Here is a 16,329-nt window from a genome sequence, read left to right on the forward strand (position 1 = left end):
CTCATTGACCTCAGTTTACTCACAGGAGCAGACCTATTGTTCACCAGTACAAGTAAAGGGCTCATAGTCTGACTCATAGAATTCCTGTGTGGTCCTACACTTAGACTTTAACCTCGAACTTGTAAATTAATAGATAAGATGAGCTTGAAGAACTCATTTATCTTTCTTAGATTACAAGCCGTGGCTTCTGTTAAATTTAATTGGTTCCCTTGCAGCATGCATGGTACACCATAAATACAGAGCGCTTTGTTGCTGGGCATTGGCTTTAAAGCTACCACAGCACTTTTTATAAGAGTAGGTCTTGTCCCAGTGTCCTTACCCGTACATCTCTTCTTTCACCAGTGCGTGCCATTTTGAGGTGTCCTGAGATGGCTATATTTCACTGGTGCTATGTGTGCATTATTGTTACATCCATTAGCATTCTTTAAGGTGGAAAATGCTATATAAATGATTAATGTTGTTATTTGTATACAGAATGCTCCTAATATTATGGAAACAAAAACTGGTTGCATATTGAATTACAAAACTGTTGTCCATGTTTGCTTACTATTTGTTCAATGTTTTGCTTATGTTACCTCACAGGTTTATACATTTTATTACAGCTGCTGCCTAAACACCAGCAACCCTCACTCTGACATATGGATTCAGGGCTGCGATAACCTAGGTTTTTAAAGTGAATAAAATGAGACTCCCATGCTAGAAATAGCAAAGCAATGGGAAAATGCCCTTACAAATGAACCAGAACATGTCCAGAGAACCAATCAGTCAAACACTGACAAGTTTATCATGTAAGCAGAAAATGAACTGAACAAGAACTCATATACCATGACTTGGGATGGGGAAAAAAATCTAGAAGGAATGAAAACAAGGGGCTAGCAGAGAACAAAAACTGCATGAACAATTTGTTCCTTTTACCCCCTTATCTAACATACAGAATTGCATTTAATATGGTAAATCAATCTTTCTAGAGGAACTATTTTTTAATAGGAAAAGAAGGGAAGGGAGTCATGGGCCTAATTTAGACACTGTAGGTGAGACTGCAACTCTAATGACTTTAGTAGATTTGCACTTGCTTACATCAGATCTGAATTTAGACCTCTGTATCTTATTAGCTTTGCAATATGAACTCACAGTTAATGACTGTGTGTATAACAATGGTGACTGGTGTCCAAGTATGACACCCTATAGCTCCTTTGCACCCTCACCCTCTTAAATACCCATTTACCATTCCCATCATATCTGAATGCCTCACAATCTCTAATATGTTTATTCTCACAATACCCCTTTCCAGTGTAGAAAACCCATTCCTACTGCTTCGCTCCCTTGCTCCCTGCACTGAAGAACTGCCACTGGCTGACACTTTCAGTCTGCCCCATCTCCCATTGTAGACCATCACCTGTGCCTAGATGAGTTTGTTGCCAACTATTGTGTTTTTATTGCAAGTTTTGCAATATGGTTAGGGTACTAGGCTAGGACTTGGGAGACCTGGCTTCAATTCCCTGCTCCGTCACAGCCTTCCTCTGTGGCCTTGGGCAAGTCATTTAGCCTCTCTGTGCCTCAGTTCTCCATCTGTAGCAATGACTTACCATATCAGTAGCCCTTCCCTACTTCACAGGAGTGTTGTGAGGATAAATACATTAATGATTGTCATATTCTTTGAGATGCAAAGCTCTATCTAAGTGTTAGGTATTATTATACTATTAAAGCAACAGTTCCTGGAAACAGATGATTAGCTGAAAACTCTCAGCTTCATTTTTAAAAAAAGTTTCTGCCCTCATTGTTGCAGAGAAAAGCCTGAAAAAGTGGTATGAGTGTACTCTACAGGCTCAGCAACCAGAAGGCAAAGATTTTTTTTTTTTTTTTAAACCTCATGCTTTTTAAGCCAATCTCATTACTTTTTTTGAGGTCTGGCATGTTTTTTTGTTAATGTTTGGGATGTTTTGGATTGACAATACTGTGTTTCTGTTATCTTCCAGAAAATGGGAATAATTACTTTTAAAATAACAAAATCAGGATAAGCTATACTAGCTCTTTCTGAAAATGTTTGGAGCAACTCAGCTGACTGGTTTGTCTTTCCTCTTTTGCTGAAATTCACTAATTCAGTAGCTATGATTTTTTTTATATCTAACTATTAATCTTTATGTCCCTTCAATTATTTTTTCCCCGTGACATCAGTACAGCTACGGATCTCCATCCACTAGTGGCAATAAAATTGTAGGGGTCCAAAGTCAACCCCGCAAGCATATTTTAATGCTATTATATCTCAACATCTGCTTTGACTCACCTGGATGAAGGTAAAAGTAGCAAAGAGTCCTGTGGCACCTTATAGACTAACAGACGTATTGGAGCATGAGCTTTCGTGGGTGAATACTCACTTCGTCGGATGTATGCACGGATGCACGAAAGCTCATGGTCCAATACGTCTGTTAGTCTATAAGGTGCCACAGGACTCTTTGCTGCTTTTACAGATCCAGACTAACACGGCTACCCCTCTGATACTGGATGAATGTGTTTCCTGAAAGTCTAGCCAAACTCCAACAGCATGAGAGTGCCATGGCCATGTTGATATTTTATTTGTTTTTAGAACATTGAGATCTATGAGACCGACAGACTCAGATAATTGTATTGGGATAGAAAACTTTTCATGTCAAAGTTACTGGTATGAATGTAGCATGGGTTGATAGCTTGGGGATTTGAGAAAGTTATTGACACATCTTATGCTGTCTCTGATCTGTTGACTTCATTTTCCAGTGCTGTGAATCTGGTATCCTTTGTAAACACAAGACACACTTTTTTTTTCTTATTAGAAGCATACTCTGATCAAAGGATAAGCTATTTGCTATGAGAGGGGAGCAATAAGAGGGCATCAAATATGTACACTTATATCCCTTGCATACATGCAGAAGTAAAATGTGTATTTCCTTCTAGCACAGGCTCAAAATGTATGGCAAGTAGAAATTCAAGGAGCAGACCATTTGCAAAGCAGAATGAAAAATGGATTTAAAGGAACTTTGGCAAACAGAAAAAAAAGTAGGAATGTTTTAAAGAAAATGTTCTCTTTCTACAAGTTCATACAAAAATGGCCACCATTTTGTTGTATGCAAACTTGTACCCCCAAATGTTGTGATATTTTTATAAAAGCCTGAACAAAAGCCCACTGAAGCCAATGAGAATCTTTCTGTTGATTTCAATGGGCCTCGGATCAGGTCCTTTGTGTTTTGGTGGCTGTTGCAGGTCACAATTAGTGACAAAAAGAATTAACATTTATTTCACCATAGTATTTACAGAATTTCCTGCAGGTAGAATGGAAAATACCACAAATGCTGGGGTAAACTTAACTAGGAAAACCATTTTTTCCCAGTGTAACCCAGGATAGTCTTAATTCAAAATAATTGGCACTAGACTACCAATCCAATAGGGAAAAATAAAGGAGGTAGGTTTGATTTTTGGGACCAAATTGTCATAACCATGACATGCACTAACATCTACATGACATGTACTTGTGCAAAATCTGTTTGTCTTGGGTTTTGCACATCCTTTTCTGTGCCTCCATATACAGTGCCTCCAATCTCTCACTTGAACAAGTAGGTGTCAATACTTGAAAAGTGTTTGCATGCATAAAATTGCACACACAGAAAAAGAGTCTGGTTTTGCTCATATATGTTCCAGCACTCAGTTGTGATGAACATTAGCATGAAACCTCTGAGGTTTGAAGCCTTCTTTCAGAATCTGGCCTTTTAAATAACTCTTTTTCCATCTAGATACCCTATTTATCATCTTAGGTGGCCTCTCTTTCTTTGCTGGTATCTAGACCAGAGAATTCTCTCAGAAATACACTGGCATTGGCACCCTGAGAGCAGGATTATCTAGCTATGTAGACTCTCTCCTCAGGCCCTATGCTACCAGCACTCCCAGCTACCTTCGAGACACCACTGAATTCCTGAGGAAACTACAATCCTTTGGTGATCTTCCAGAAAACACCATCCTGGCCACTATGGATGTAGAAGCCCTCTACACCAAAATTCCACACAAAGATGGACTACAAGCCATCAGGAATAGCATCCCCAATACCATCACGGCAAACATGGTGGCTGAACTTTGTGACTTTGTCCTCACCCACAACTATTTCAGGTTTGGGGACAATTTATACCTTCAAGTCAGTGGGACTGCTTTGGGTACCCGCATTGCCCCTCAGTATGCCAACATTTTTATGGCTGACTTAGAACAACACTTCCTCAGCTCTCGTCCCCTTACGCCCCTACTCTACTTGCGCTACATTGATGACATCTTCATCATCTGGACCCATGGGAATTCCACTAAGATTTTAATGATTTCCACCCTACAATCAACCTCAGCCTGGACCAGTCCACACAAGAGGTCCACTTCCTAGACACTACAGTGCTAATAAGCGATAGTCACATAAACACGACCCTATACTGGAAACCTACTGAACGCTATACTTACCTACATTCCTCCAGCTTTCATCCAGAACACATCACATGATCCATTGTCTACAGCCAAGCGCTAAGATACAACCGCATTTGCTCCGATCCCTCAGACAGAGACAAACACCTACAGAATCTCTATCAAGCATTCTTAAAACTGCAATACCCACCTCGTGAAGTGAAGAAACAGATTGACGGAGCCAGAAGGGTACCGAGAAGTCACCTACTACAAGACAGGCCCAACAAAGAAAGTAACAGAACGCCACTAGCCGTCACCCTACAGCCCTCAACTAAAACCTCTCCAGTGCATCATCAAGGATCTACAACCTATCCTGAAGGACAATCCCTCACTCTCACAGACAGGGAGACAGGCCAGTCCTCGCCTACAGACAGCCCCCCAACCTGAAGCAAATACTCACCAGCAACTACACAACACACAACAAAAACACCAACCCAGGAACCAAACCCTGCTACAAACCCCGGTGCCAAATCTGTCCAGATATCTATTCAAGAGACACCATCAGAGGACCTAACCACATCAGCCACACCATCCGGGGCTCATTCACCTGCACATCTACCAATGTGATATATGCTATCATGTGCCAGCAATGCCCCTCTGCCATGTACATTGGCCAAACCGGACAGTCTCTATGCAAAAGAATAAATGGACACAAATCTGACATCAGGAATCATAATATTCAAAAACCAGTAGGAGAACACTTCAATCTCTCTGGTCACTCAATAACAGACCTAAAAGTGGCAATTCTTCAACAAAAAACCTTCAAAAACAGAGTCCAACGTGAAGCTGCAGAACTGGAATTAATTTGCAAACTGGATACCATCAGATTAGGCCTGAATAAAGCCTGGGAGTGGTTGGGTCATTACAAAACCTAAACTTAATTTCCCAATGCTAATTTCCCGCTACTGTTACTCACATCTTCTTGTCAACTGTCTGTAATGGGCCACTCTCTTACCACTTCAAAAGTTATTTTTCCTCCCTTGTATCCTGCTGTTAATTGATTTATCTCATTAGACTGACCTCACACTTGGTAAAGCAACCCCCATCCTTTCATGTATTTATACCTCCTCCTGTATTTTTCACTTCATGCATCCGATGAAGTGGGTTCTAGCCCATGAAAGCTTATGCCCAAATAAATTTGTTAGTCTCTAAGGTGCCACAAGAATTCCTCGTTGTTTTTGCTGATACAGACTAACATGGCTACCACTCTGAAACCTGAGTTTACATAGTGATTATTTACAAACCACATCAAGAGAAATGTTGCTTGCTGCTCAGGAATTTGAAGGAATGGAGCTCAGAGAGTGAAAGGGTGCTGCAAACACAAGACTCAACAATGAAAGCAACTGAATACTTAGCCAAAAGTATTGAGCCGACTCGAAAGGAAAATCAGAATATCCGAGTATCGAATCAGAGCCAAGAACATTAGCTCTTTGGGCATTCCAACAAGCTGGCACATTGCCAACCCAGTAGAATTTGCAGAAGATGACATTCCTAAACACAAGTAATTTTAGTGCAGGACAATGGTATCAGATTGGCACTTCCTTGATACAGATATTCTCTATCCACAGAATAGATACCACTGCTGTAACAGAGGGTAGGCTGCAGGGAGCTGCAGAGTCAGCCCTCTTACAAAGGCAATGTTCCTGGGGATCCTGAGTAGATGAAAACACCATGAGCCAGACCCTTAGCTGATTAAAATTGGCTTAACTTCCTTTGAAGTCAATGGAGTTACACTGATCACACCAGTTGACGATCAGGTTGAATAAGAAGAAAACACTGTAAGAAATGAGCCCAATAATTCTTCAATAAGGTTGATTCTAAGAAAGATAGAGAATTTTCCAATCTATACTTAACACTGTAATTTATAGATAGAAGGTCTCCAGAAACTCATCATTTCTATACTATGCATTCTTATAGAAAAGTTAATGCTTAAATTCCATTTTTCTTGTTTAGTTGTAATGAGGGTTGAGGGTGGGTGGATTGTGTGAAAAGCCATTATCAGTAATCTGCAAGGGAAATGGGTATCCTCCTCTGGGGAAATATTTTGAAATGACAACCTGTTTGGTAAACTCTGGTGCATTTCTAAAGCACAAATACTATTCTTCCTAATATCTCTGAGCCAGAGATAAAGGGATGATTTAGCATTTTTCAGAGAGAAAGATAAATAGGAAAATTTCTCTTACCTTGCTTCAGTTTGAACACGGTGTAAAACATAAAGTGCTAGACTATCCAACACTTTCTAAAGCCTATGGATGCATTGTACTCATTATCACAGTTTGACCATGAAGAAATAGACAAATCACAAACTCTGATGGCATGTTCAGAATTTATCAGAGGAAAGACAAAGCGTGGGATGAAATCTAGCTACATGGTAGTGCCCCTGGAGTTACACAGCTGGCTCAAAATCATACTTTCTGTTCCTCTGTGTGATGATACATCTGAATGCTTACAAGAATTGAACTTCCTCATGCTAGAGGAATTCAACAATAGGTCTGAGATTTTAGCCATCTATTTGCCTTAAGGATCACCTCCCATCAAGGACCAGTGATGATGATGAGGATGAAGAAGAGAAGGTTGGGGTTGCTGCTGCTAACCTTTCACGAGGATTGTCCTGGCCTCTGCCCACTCAGTTCTTCCATCAGATGTCAGTAAACCAATTGGAGGCAGCCTCTCTTCTTCGTTCTCTGCCATTTTGACTATCTTTCTTAACTGAGTGAACAGATCCCCTTCGCTGAGACGGCGGAAATTAATAACAACATCCAAAACAAAGAACTGCAGGGAAATGATAAAAGTCAGAAGGATCACAGGCAGATTATACTACGCTCTGTAAGAAAACATCTCGCTCAATGTGGGATTGCCTGGAGGTGCTGCAGCTCTGCACAGTGAGAATTACATGGCTGAGGGAAGTGGTGTGCTAACATGCTGGGGCCTGATACTGTGCTCTCACCTGTGTTTGGGTTTGATACCAGTGTAACTCCACTGACTTCAGTTGAGTGGCTCCTGATTTACACTGGAGTGAGAGCAGAATAAGAACATAAGAACATAAAGAATGGCCATACTGGGTCAGACCAAAGGTCCATCCAGCCCAGTATCCTGTCTACCAACAGTGACCAATGCCAGGTGTCCCAGAGGGAGTGAACCTAACAGGTAATGATCAAGTGATCTCTCTCCTGCCATCCATCTCCACCCTCTGAAAAACAGAGGCTAGGGACACCATTCCTTACCCATCCTGGCTAATAGCCATTAATGGACTTAACCTCCATGAATTTATCCAGTTCTCTTTTAAATCCTGTTATAATTCTAGCCTTCAAAACCTCCTCAGGCAAGGAGTTCCACAAGTTGACTGTGTGCTGAGTGAAGAAGAACTTCCTTTTATTCGTTTTAAACCTGCTGCCCATTAATTTCATTTGGTGGCCCCTAGTTCTTATATTATGGGAACAAGTAAATAACTTTTCCTTATTCACTTTCTCCACACGACTCATGATTGTATATACCTCTATTATATCCCCCCTTAATCTCCACTTTTCCAAGCTGAAAAGTCCTAGCCTCTTTAGTCTCTCCTCATATGGGACCCGTTCCAAACCCCTAATCATTTTAGTTGCCCTTCTCTGAACCTTTTCTAATGCCAGTATATCTTTTTTGACATGAGGAGACCACATCTGTATGCAGTATTCAAGATGTGGGCGTGCCATGGATTTATATAAGGGCAATAAGATATTCTCTGTCTTATTCTCTATCCCTTTTTTAATGATTCCTAACATCCTGTTTGCTTTTTTGACTGCCGCTGCACACTGTGTGGACCTCTTCAGAGAACTATCCACGATGACTCCAAGATCTCTTTCCTGATTAGTTGTAGCCTAATTAGCCCCCATCATATTGTATGTATAGTTGGGGTTATTTTTTCCAACGTGCATTACTTTACATTTATCCACATTAAATTTCATTTGCCATTTTGTTGCCCAGTCACTTCGTTTTGTGAGATCTTTTTGAAGTTCTTCACAGTCTGGCTTACATTGTTTGAATAAGATTAAAAACACCTGCGCAATTAAAACTAGGAAGCATGTTAATAATTTCCATAGTCCCAGCTCTTTTAAAAATAGCATAGGGATATGCAATACTGTTACATGGGGAACCCAGAGAGCTTTTTATAACCCATTTATTATGTGCTAAGTTACGCTGCTTGCTCTCTAAAGTTTTGCCAGCATTCAGAAGCTGACCATTAGCAATAAGTAAACTGTAGAAGATTCAGTGATCTATTTTGGATGGATAAACAGCCAGGTGTCTGGATGCTTTTCCAGATTAATCCAAACCACCTTGATAGAGAAACTGACAGGGTCAGATTAAGACCATCTGGGACCTAGATCTACCAGAACTTCCCCTTCTGCCAAAAACAACAACAACAACAAAAAAACCCAACCAAACAACAACAACAACAAAAACCCCACACCACAAAAAAGATTACCCAGATTCTTTCCCTCTGATTCCTGACTCTTATCATCCTTCTTCAGCCCCCACAAATAGACTTTCACTGCCAGTTCCTTCCCCATAGACATGTCATTCCTCACTCTTCTCACTACCCATAGGTTCCTTAATCTTCTGCCCTCCGATTATTACTCTTGATTGGCTTGTTGTTCTGTTAAGCCCACACAGGCTGGCAGGCAGGGATTCCAAGGATGCTGCCTTAATCCATCCAGAAAATTTCATGAGTACAGGATTTCTCATGGCATTGCCAATGGTTCTGAAACTTCAGCTTTTCATCTCGATTTAGAAAGAAAACAAATGTCATAATGTCAGAATTTTCTGTGGAAGAGAAATGCTGTTTTGTGACCAGCTCTGCTCCTTACAATACATTTAAAAAAAGCAAAATCTTTGCCTTTGGAATGCACCATATTGTACTAAATGTCAGGGACTTGCAAACAAATGCTGTATGGGAGGGGTGCTGTACAAGGTCTCTTCTCCTCCCACCCTCACTCTAAATTATACAGGCTGAACACTATGTGGTATGCCAATATATCCAATAGAGTTTTCAGGTGAAAATATAAACACTTCAGCAAATGTACTTCGTATAATTTTTTTTGCCTGTGGTGTTGCTTCCCTGTTTAATAAGTGTTTTTATTTGAATGGAAACTGAATTAGTATTTTCCCCAGTCCCACATCTCTCCTCGCTGTAGCAGTGTACTCAGAATGTAAGCTGGGCTAGGAAGGGGAAAAAAAACTATGGGAGCTTCTTTTTAAAATGTTGGCAGCACATCACTGATAAGAACTGAGTATGGGCTTCAGGACTGAGTCCAGTGCCATCATCTATTGTACATTCAGTGAGATCCTGGAGCAATGATTGTATTACACTGTTATCAAGCAAATTTATGCATACCCGATTTCTGAAGGAAAGAGGAAAAGGTTTAAAAACAAAATGCCTACTCACCTGATTGTTACAAGCAACAATGATGTGCTCTGGTTCTGGCATTATGCTGCTTTTCTGGGCCACAAGAGTATCTTTGGTATGGCCTGGAAGACGATAGGAAGAAAAGAGTCCATAGTATTGCTTCATACAGAGAGGATGACCAGACAGCTGTCCACGAGCAAAATCAACAGGTATAGCATTGCTGGAGAGAGAGGAGAGAAACAAAGCCAGAGAAAAGTAGAAAGAGAGAGAGAGAGAGAGAGGAAAAGAAATCTAATCTGTCCTTTGTTCTGTTACAATTAGATTAGGTACAATACAAATGGAATAATAAAAACAAGATTACAGTGTAAGGAAATAGATGAATTCCCATACCAAAGTTAAATACATCATTCCTGGCAGATTCATGCATATTCATTAAGGAATTGTATTTGCATTCAATGAATATGTGTTAGAGACTCAAACAATAGCAGGGCATGCAAATCAGTGACTGCAACATATATTCATCATCTGTGAATATACAGTACACTTGCACTTTTCATCATCCAGTATAAAATCTTTCACATATGTATCCCCTGCCCATCCAAAAAAAAAGCCTGCTTTCCACCAAGAGTCCTGAGGTAGGAGTAGGGAGCCTGCTTAGAAGGGACCCTCAAAACTCTGTAGGATAAATGAAAATCAGTTGAACATCTGAAGCTGACATGCACCCTAGAAGGCCATGTGTGCTTTGTACTGGAAGTCCAGGCTAGAGTTGCTTAGAATGTTTAAGGGAAACATCTCCATCTCTGGAAATCAGTAGAATGGGCAGGATGGAGGGGAATCATCTGGACAGTGAGGAGTTAATTTAATCCTACCAAACAACTTTGGCCCTTAGAGTGACACATGGGGGAAGTAAATGCTGAAATTTAGCAGCTGGATCCTTTTTAATTGCTAGGAGTCTGGCAACAATACACACTAAAATGCCTCTTTAGTGACCAGAACAAAATCTGGTTACTTTGCTGTGGAATGTTTTCTTTTCTGATTATGAATTGTAGGACATTGTACTGTCAATGCAGTAGAAACTAATGTAGTTGTCATTGTAGGTAGGGGGCCATAGGGAAATTGCTGGTCTTGTGGTTAAGATACTAGACCAAGAGAAAGTTCTCTAATTCCCAGGTCTGCCATAGACTTCCTGTATGACTTACTTCCTTGGAAAAGTCACTTAATCTCCCTGTGCCTCAGGTCCTCATCTGTAAAATGGGGATAATAATACTTCCTTTCTTTCCACCCTCCATCTTTGTCTTGTCTATTTAGATTGTCAGCTCTTTGGGCCAGAGACAGTCTCTTATGTTCTGATGTAGTACAAAGCCCAATGGATTCCCACTCTCGTTTTGGGCCTATTTTTACAAGAATAGTAAATAATAACAATGATGATAAGAAAACCCGTGATTATAATGATTTTAGAAAGGGGACATTATACTATATTGTTCTGACAACAAAACTTGCACTGATTGAATATGTTAAGCTATATTCTTGTGTTATATATTTCTGTCTGTCTAAGTTAGGCTTTGTTTGAAATACTTTAACCAGGCAACTGGGCTATCTACATAGCTAAAACTACATACAAGTAAAAGCTGTGTTATCTGGCACTTTATCAACCAGAAATCTCTATTAACCGGCATTTCTGATATTTCCCAATACAAATCTTCAGTCTAATAACCGGGACTAGTATACTGCCCAGGAGGTTATGCAACTGCATATTCTGCACTCTACTTTTATGCAAAAGAGGCAGAAGACAAGTAAACAAACTGATAGCAGGGATTTATTCAAAACATCAGCTTCCAGGGTATATCATAGGGTCATTACAGATTCAGCCCAATCTCCTACACCTTCTACATCTACAATGATAATTGATGTTGATAATGATGACGCCAAGGCACTGCAAGATCCTGAAGTGCCTTCTGAATCATCAAAGATGTTCAGTATAGTTTTAGTGTTAAGAGTATTTTTAGTGATCTGGGTGTCCACCATGCGCTGCCCATAGTGATATGTAGTGTCATAAGATAACCTACTGTATAGAAAACTTTACCCTGTATACACCTAAGTGCTTCAAAAAACCAACCACTCTGCAGTGCACTACTACTACTGGATTGGTGAGTACAGCACCTTTATACTATTTTATATTTTATTCATTTTATTGTATTCTATGTCTTTGAAAATTGGTATTCCATTGGTAAGTATAACTCTTAGGTAACTGGAATTTTTGACTAACCGGCACCACCATTCCCCCAACATGCCGGATAGCAAAGCTTTACTGTACCTTGGAAAGTTATGAACTGCTTTTGCATACTAGTTTTGTGCCTATTGTGTTTGCCTATGTAGTGATTCAAAAGATGCTAGGATTACGTTGACTATCCTACGGCTGTAACAGGGCAACAATGGATACTGGAATATTAATAGTTATAATGAGGAAATATTAGTGTTGGTACCCAAAGGTGAGCAACAACAGTAGAACTTATAGAAAAGGGAGTAAATAATTATTAAAGTGAGGCTAGGAATACTGTGACGAGTCTTCTTTAGATCAAGGAACCCAGGTCAAAATATTAAAGATAAAATGTTACATCTTTGCTAAGCAATATGTATTCCTAGCTCTTCACAGATGCATACCATGCTGTCATGTAAAGATGTAGTGCAGGGCCGGCTCTGGCTTTTTTGCTGCCCCAGGCAAAAAAGCCTCCGGCCGCCCTCCCCCCCCCCCGCGGGGGCCCCCCCCCCCCCCCGGCCGCCGGGGGGGGGGGGGCCGGGGGGGGGGCGGCCGGAGCCCTGGGGGGGGGGGGGCGAGCCCCGGCCGGGGCTCCGCTCTCCCCCCGGCGGCCAGAGCGCCGGGGGCAGGGCGGCGAGCCCGGCCGTAGCCCCGCTCTCCCCGGCGGCTGGAGCGCCACGCCGCCCCCCTCTAGGTGCCGCCCCAAGCACAAGCTTGGTGGGCTGGTGCCTGGAGCCGGCCCTGATGTAGTGACAAAGTAGTTTATAACATGTCGACATCTGTATTTTTAGATATGCAGATATGGCATACAGTTCTATAGTTTATCTTAGACAAAAGCACATGTTCCTGAGCAACCAAGTGTGATAAGTTTTTGAATAGTTTCGGACATTGAAGTAAAAAAATCCAACAACTCCTTCCAATTTCTTTTCTTATAATCAATTCACAGGTGGTGAGACTAGGGTGACCAGATGTCACGATTTTATAGGGACAGTCCCAATATTTCGGGCTTTTTCTTATATAGGCACCTATTGCCCCTTCCCCACCTCCTGTCCCGATTTTTCACACTTTCTATCTGGTTACCCTAGGTGAGACCTCAGATGGCTAAATATCGACTTTGCCTTTCCTTGACCCAAATGAATGCTGGTCAGGATGCGTGACAAGGGGGGTCTCATTATCCCATGATTGAAAATGTTCCGTTCCTCCACTATGGTGCAGTGTACTGTGCATTGGTTGTCTGCCACATTCCACTCTTTGGGTGGATGCATTTCAGTGGTACTGCTGGAATGTAGTTTGTGAAATTCTTTTGGATGAATAGGAGTACTTGTGGCACCTTAGAGACTAACAAATTTATTAGAGCATAAGCTTTCGTGGGCTACAGCCCACTTCTTCGGATGCATATAGAATGGATCATATATTGAGGAGATATATATACACACATACAGAGAGCATGAACAGGTGGGAGTTATCTTACCAACTCTGAGAGGCCAATTAAGTAAGTGAAAAAAAACTTTTGAAGTGATAATCAAGATAGCCCAGTACAGACAGTTTGATAAGAAGTGTGAGAATACTTACAAGGGGAGATAGATTCAATGTTTGTAATGGCTCAGCCATTCCCAGTCCTTATTCAATCCTAAATTGATTGTATATAGTTTGCATATCAATTCCAGCTCAGCAGTCTCTTGTTGGAGTCTGTTTTTGAAGTTTTTCTGTTGTAAGATAGCCACCCGCAGGTCTGTCATTGAATGACCAGACAGGTTAAAGTGTTCTCCCACTGGTTTTTGAGTATTATGATTCCTGATGTCAGATTTGTGTCCATTAATTCTTTTGCGTAGAGACTGTCCTGTTTGGCCAATGTACATGGCAGAGGGGCATTGCTGGCACATGATGGCATATATCACATTGGTAGATGTGCAGGTGTGCAGGTGGATGAATGGTGCTATATATGTAAAATACTGTTATTAATAGTATAGTTCTCAAGGACTGCTGGAGATACTTTCCTACATTTACATTTTCTGTGTACAACAGGAAAAATGGATTACAACTTTTTTGGTTAAATACCAGCAGTAGAACCTGGGTGTGATTAGGCTTCCTCTTGTGGGGTTTATTGTTTTGGGATGGGGTTGGGGATGTCTATTAACAAATTAACCATGGTGGAGAGGCAAATATCAGAAATATGGAAAATTGTATAGATACTTGTGAGGGAGTTTACCAAACTGGTGGTTCTCAAGTAATACATAGGGGTGTTGGCAAACTTTGCTATGACACACTACACAACAGAAACACTAACCTAGGAACCAATCCCTGCAACAAACCCCGTTGCCAACTCTGTCCAGATATCTATTCAAGGGACACCATCATAGGATCTAACCACATCAGCCACACCATGCGGGGCTCATTCACCTGCACACCTACCAATGTGATATATGCCATCATGTACCAGCAACGCCCCTCTCCCATTTACATTGGCCAAACCGGACCATCTCTACACAAAAGAATAAATGGACACAAATCAGACATCAAGAATTGTAACATTCAAAAACCACCAGGAGAGCACGTCAATCTCCCTGGACACTCAATAACAGCCTTAAAAGTGGCCATTCTTCAACAAAAAACCTTCAAAAACAGACTTCATTGAGAAACTGCAGAACTGGAATTAATGTGCAAACTTGACACCATCAAATTAGGCCTGAATAAAGACTAGGAGTGGCTGGGTCACTACAAAAAGTAATTTTCCCTCTGATATTCACCCCTTCTTGTCAACTGTTGGGAATGGGCCACATCCACCATGATTGAATAGGCCTTGTTAGCACGGACCCCCCACTTGGTAAGGCAACTCCCATCTTTTCATGTGCTGTATATTTATACCTACCTACTGTATTTTTCACTCCGTGCATCTGATGAAGTGGGTTATAGCCCACAAAAGCTTATGCCCAAATAAATTTGTTAGTCTCTAATGTGCCACAAGGACTCCTCCTTATTTTTGCTATGACACTGCCACACATTGATCTGCAGTTGGAGAGGATGGACTCCTTAGGTAGGTCTGAAACAGTCACATTAGTCAAATTTTTATGTTGTATTGTAGATTGAACTGTGTATCTGACAGATGACTGACATGACTTATGAAGAATCCTCATCTGGCACCTCATATTGTAGTAATAAAGGAGAAGCATGTAAAGCTACCATGGTGTTGCCAAAGCTACCATACCTGAACCATTTCAGTTCCTAACATTAGAGTGGTCCAATGAATTATGGCCTAATGTAGCATGACTTTGGACACCTCCAAGCATTCCTAATCAGAGCTCTTTATATTTGTAGTCAGTCAGTGATTCTATTTCCAAAATACTTACGCATCCAGTAAAGCTTTATAATCCAGCACTCCTGAAATGAGATTAGCAGCAAACCTGTAAGTAAAAAATAGAAATAACCTCACTCTTTTGCCATGCAGCAACATGGTGCCATTTCTGGGAGTTCAGTCTGAGCCTAAGAAGGCCCATAAAGATCAATTAGGCTCAACAGTAGTGGTTCTCAAACTTTTTTTTCTGCAGACCACTTGAAAATTGCTGACGGTCTCGGACCACTTAATGATCTTTCCAAATGTTGTTTGTACCGTTAGCTAACTATTGTAATGCGCTTTGGATAAAAGCACACAACTCATATTTTAATATCAGTAGTCTTACCTTTCTAATGTGATGGATGTGCACTCTCTCCCCCACCGCGACAGCCCCCGATCTGAGGCTGGGAAGGAGAGGGGTCTCTCCCTCTCTCCCCCACCACAGCAGCCCCCGAGGTGGGGCTGGGAAGGAGGGGCATCTCTCCCTGGCAGCCGCAGCCCTGGAGCTGGGGGAAATTGCCTCTTTCTCTAGCCGCTGCAGCCCTGCATGTCCCAAATTCCCCCCACCCCCTCTTCTCACCCAACTGCCCCCTCCCACCTACCCTCTATTCCCCCCAAGGCCACCACCTCACCTTACATGTGTGTCTTCTCCAGGGTCCAGGCACCTAATTAGTGGAGCCACACCTGCATGGCTCCATTAATTAGGTGGGTGACCCTTCATTCTCTCGTGTGCAGCCATCCAGGCGCGCACCTTTAGAGAGAACTATCCGCGGACCACCTGAATGGAGCTTGCGGACCACTGGTGGTCCACGGACCACAGTTTGAGAACCTCTGCTCTACAGCATGACAGAGTCTGTCTCTTGGCAAGAACAGGGGGAAAAAACTATGATTAAT

The 16,329-nt window shown here is 41.5% G+C and overlaps 1 protein-coding gene across 1 annotated transcript in view; it reads right to left on the bottom strand.

The window, feature by feature from the left end:
* CHAT (choline O-acetyltransferase) overlaps window positions 1-16,329 on the bottom strand; it is a 45,006-nt gene that overhangs the window by 21,315 nt on the left and 7,362 nt on the right. Inside the window, exons 4-6 of the mRNA XM_024209448.2 lie at window positions 15,452-15,505; window positions 9,887-10,067; window positions 7,059-7,236 (exon numbers count right to left, since the gene is read on the bottom strand). Of these exons, the coding sequence (XP_024065216.2) occupies window positions 7,059-7,236; window positions 9,887-10,067; window positions 15,452-15,505 (413 nt within the window). The remainder of the gene's footprint in view (window positions 1-7,058; window positions 7,237-9,886; window positions 10,068-15,451; window positions 15,506-16,329) is intronic.

The sequence above is a fragment of the Terrapene carolina genome, unplaced genomic scaffold (assembly GCF_002925995.2).
Source record: "Terrapene carolina triunguis isolate 2854851 unplaced genomic scaffold, T_m_triunguis-2.0 Scaffold146, whole genome shotgun sequence".
Lineage (NCBI taxonomy): Eukaryota > Metazoa > Chordata > Testudines > Emydidae > Terrapene > Terrapene triunguis.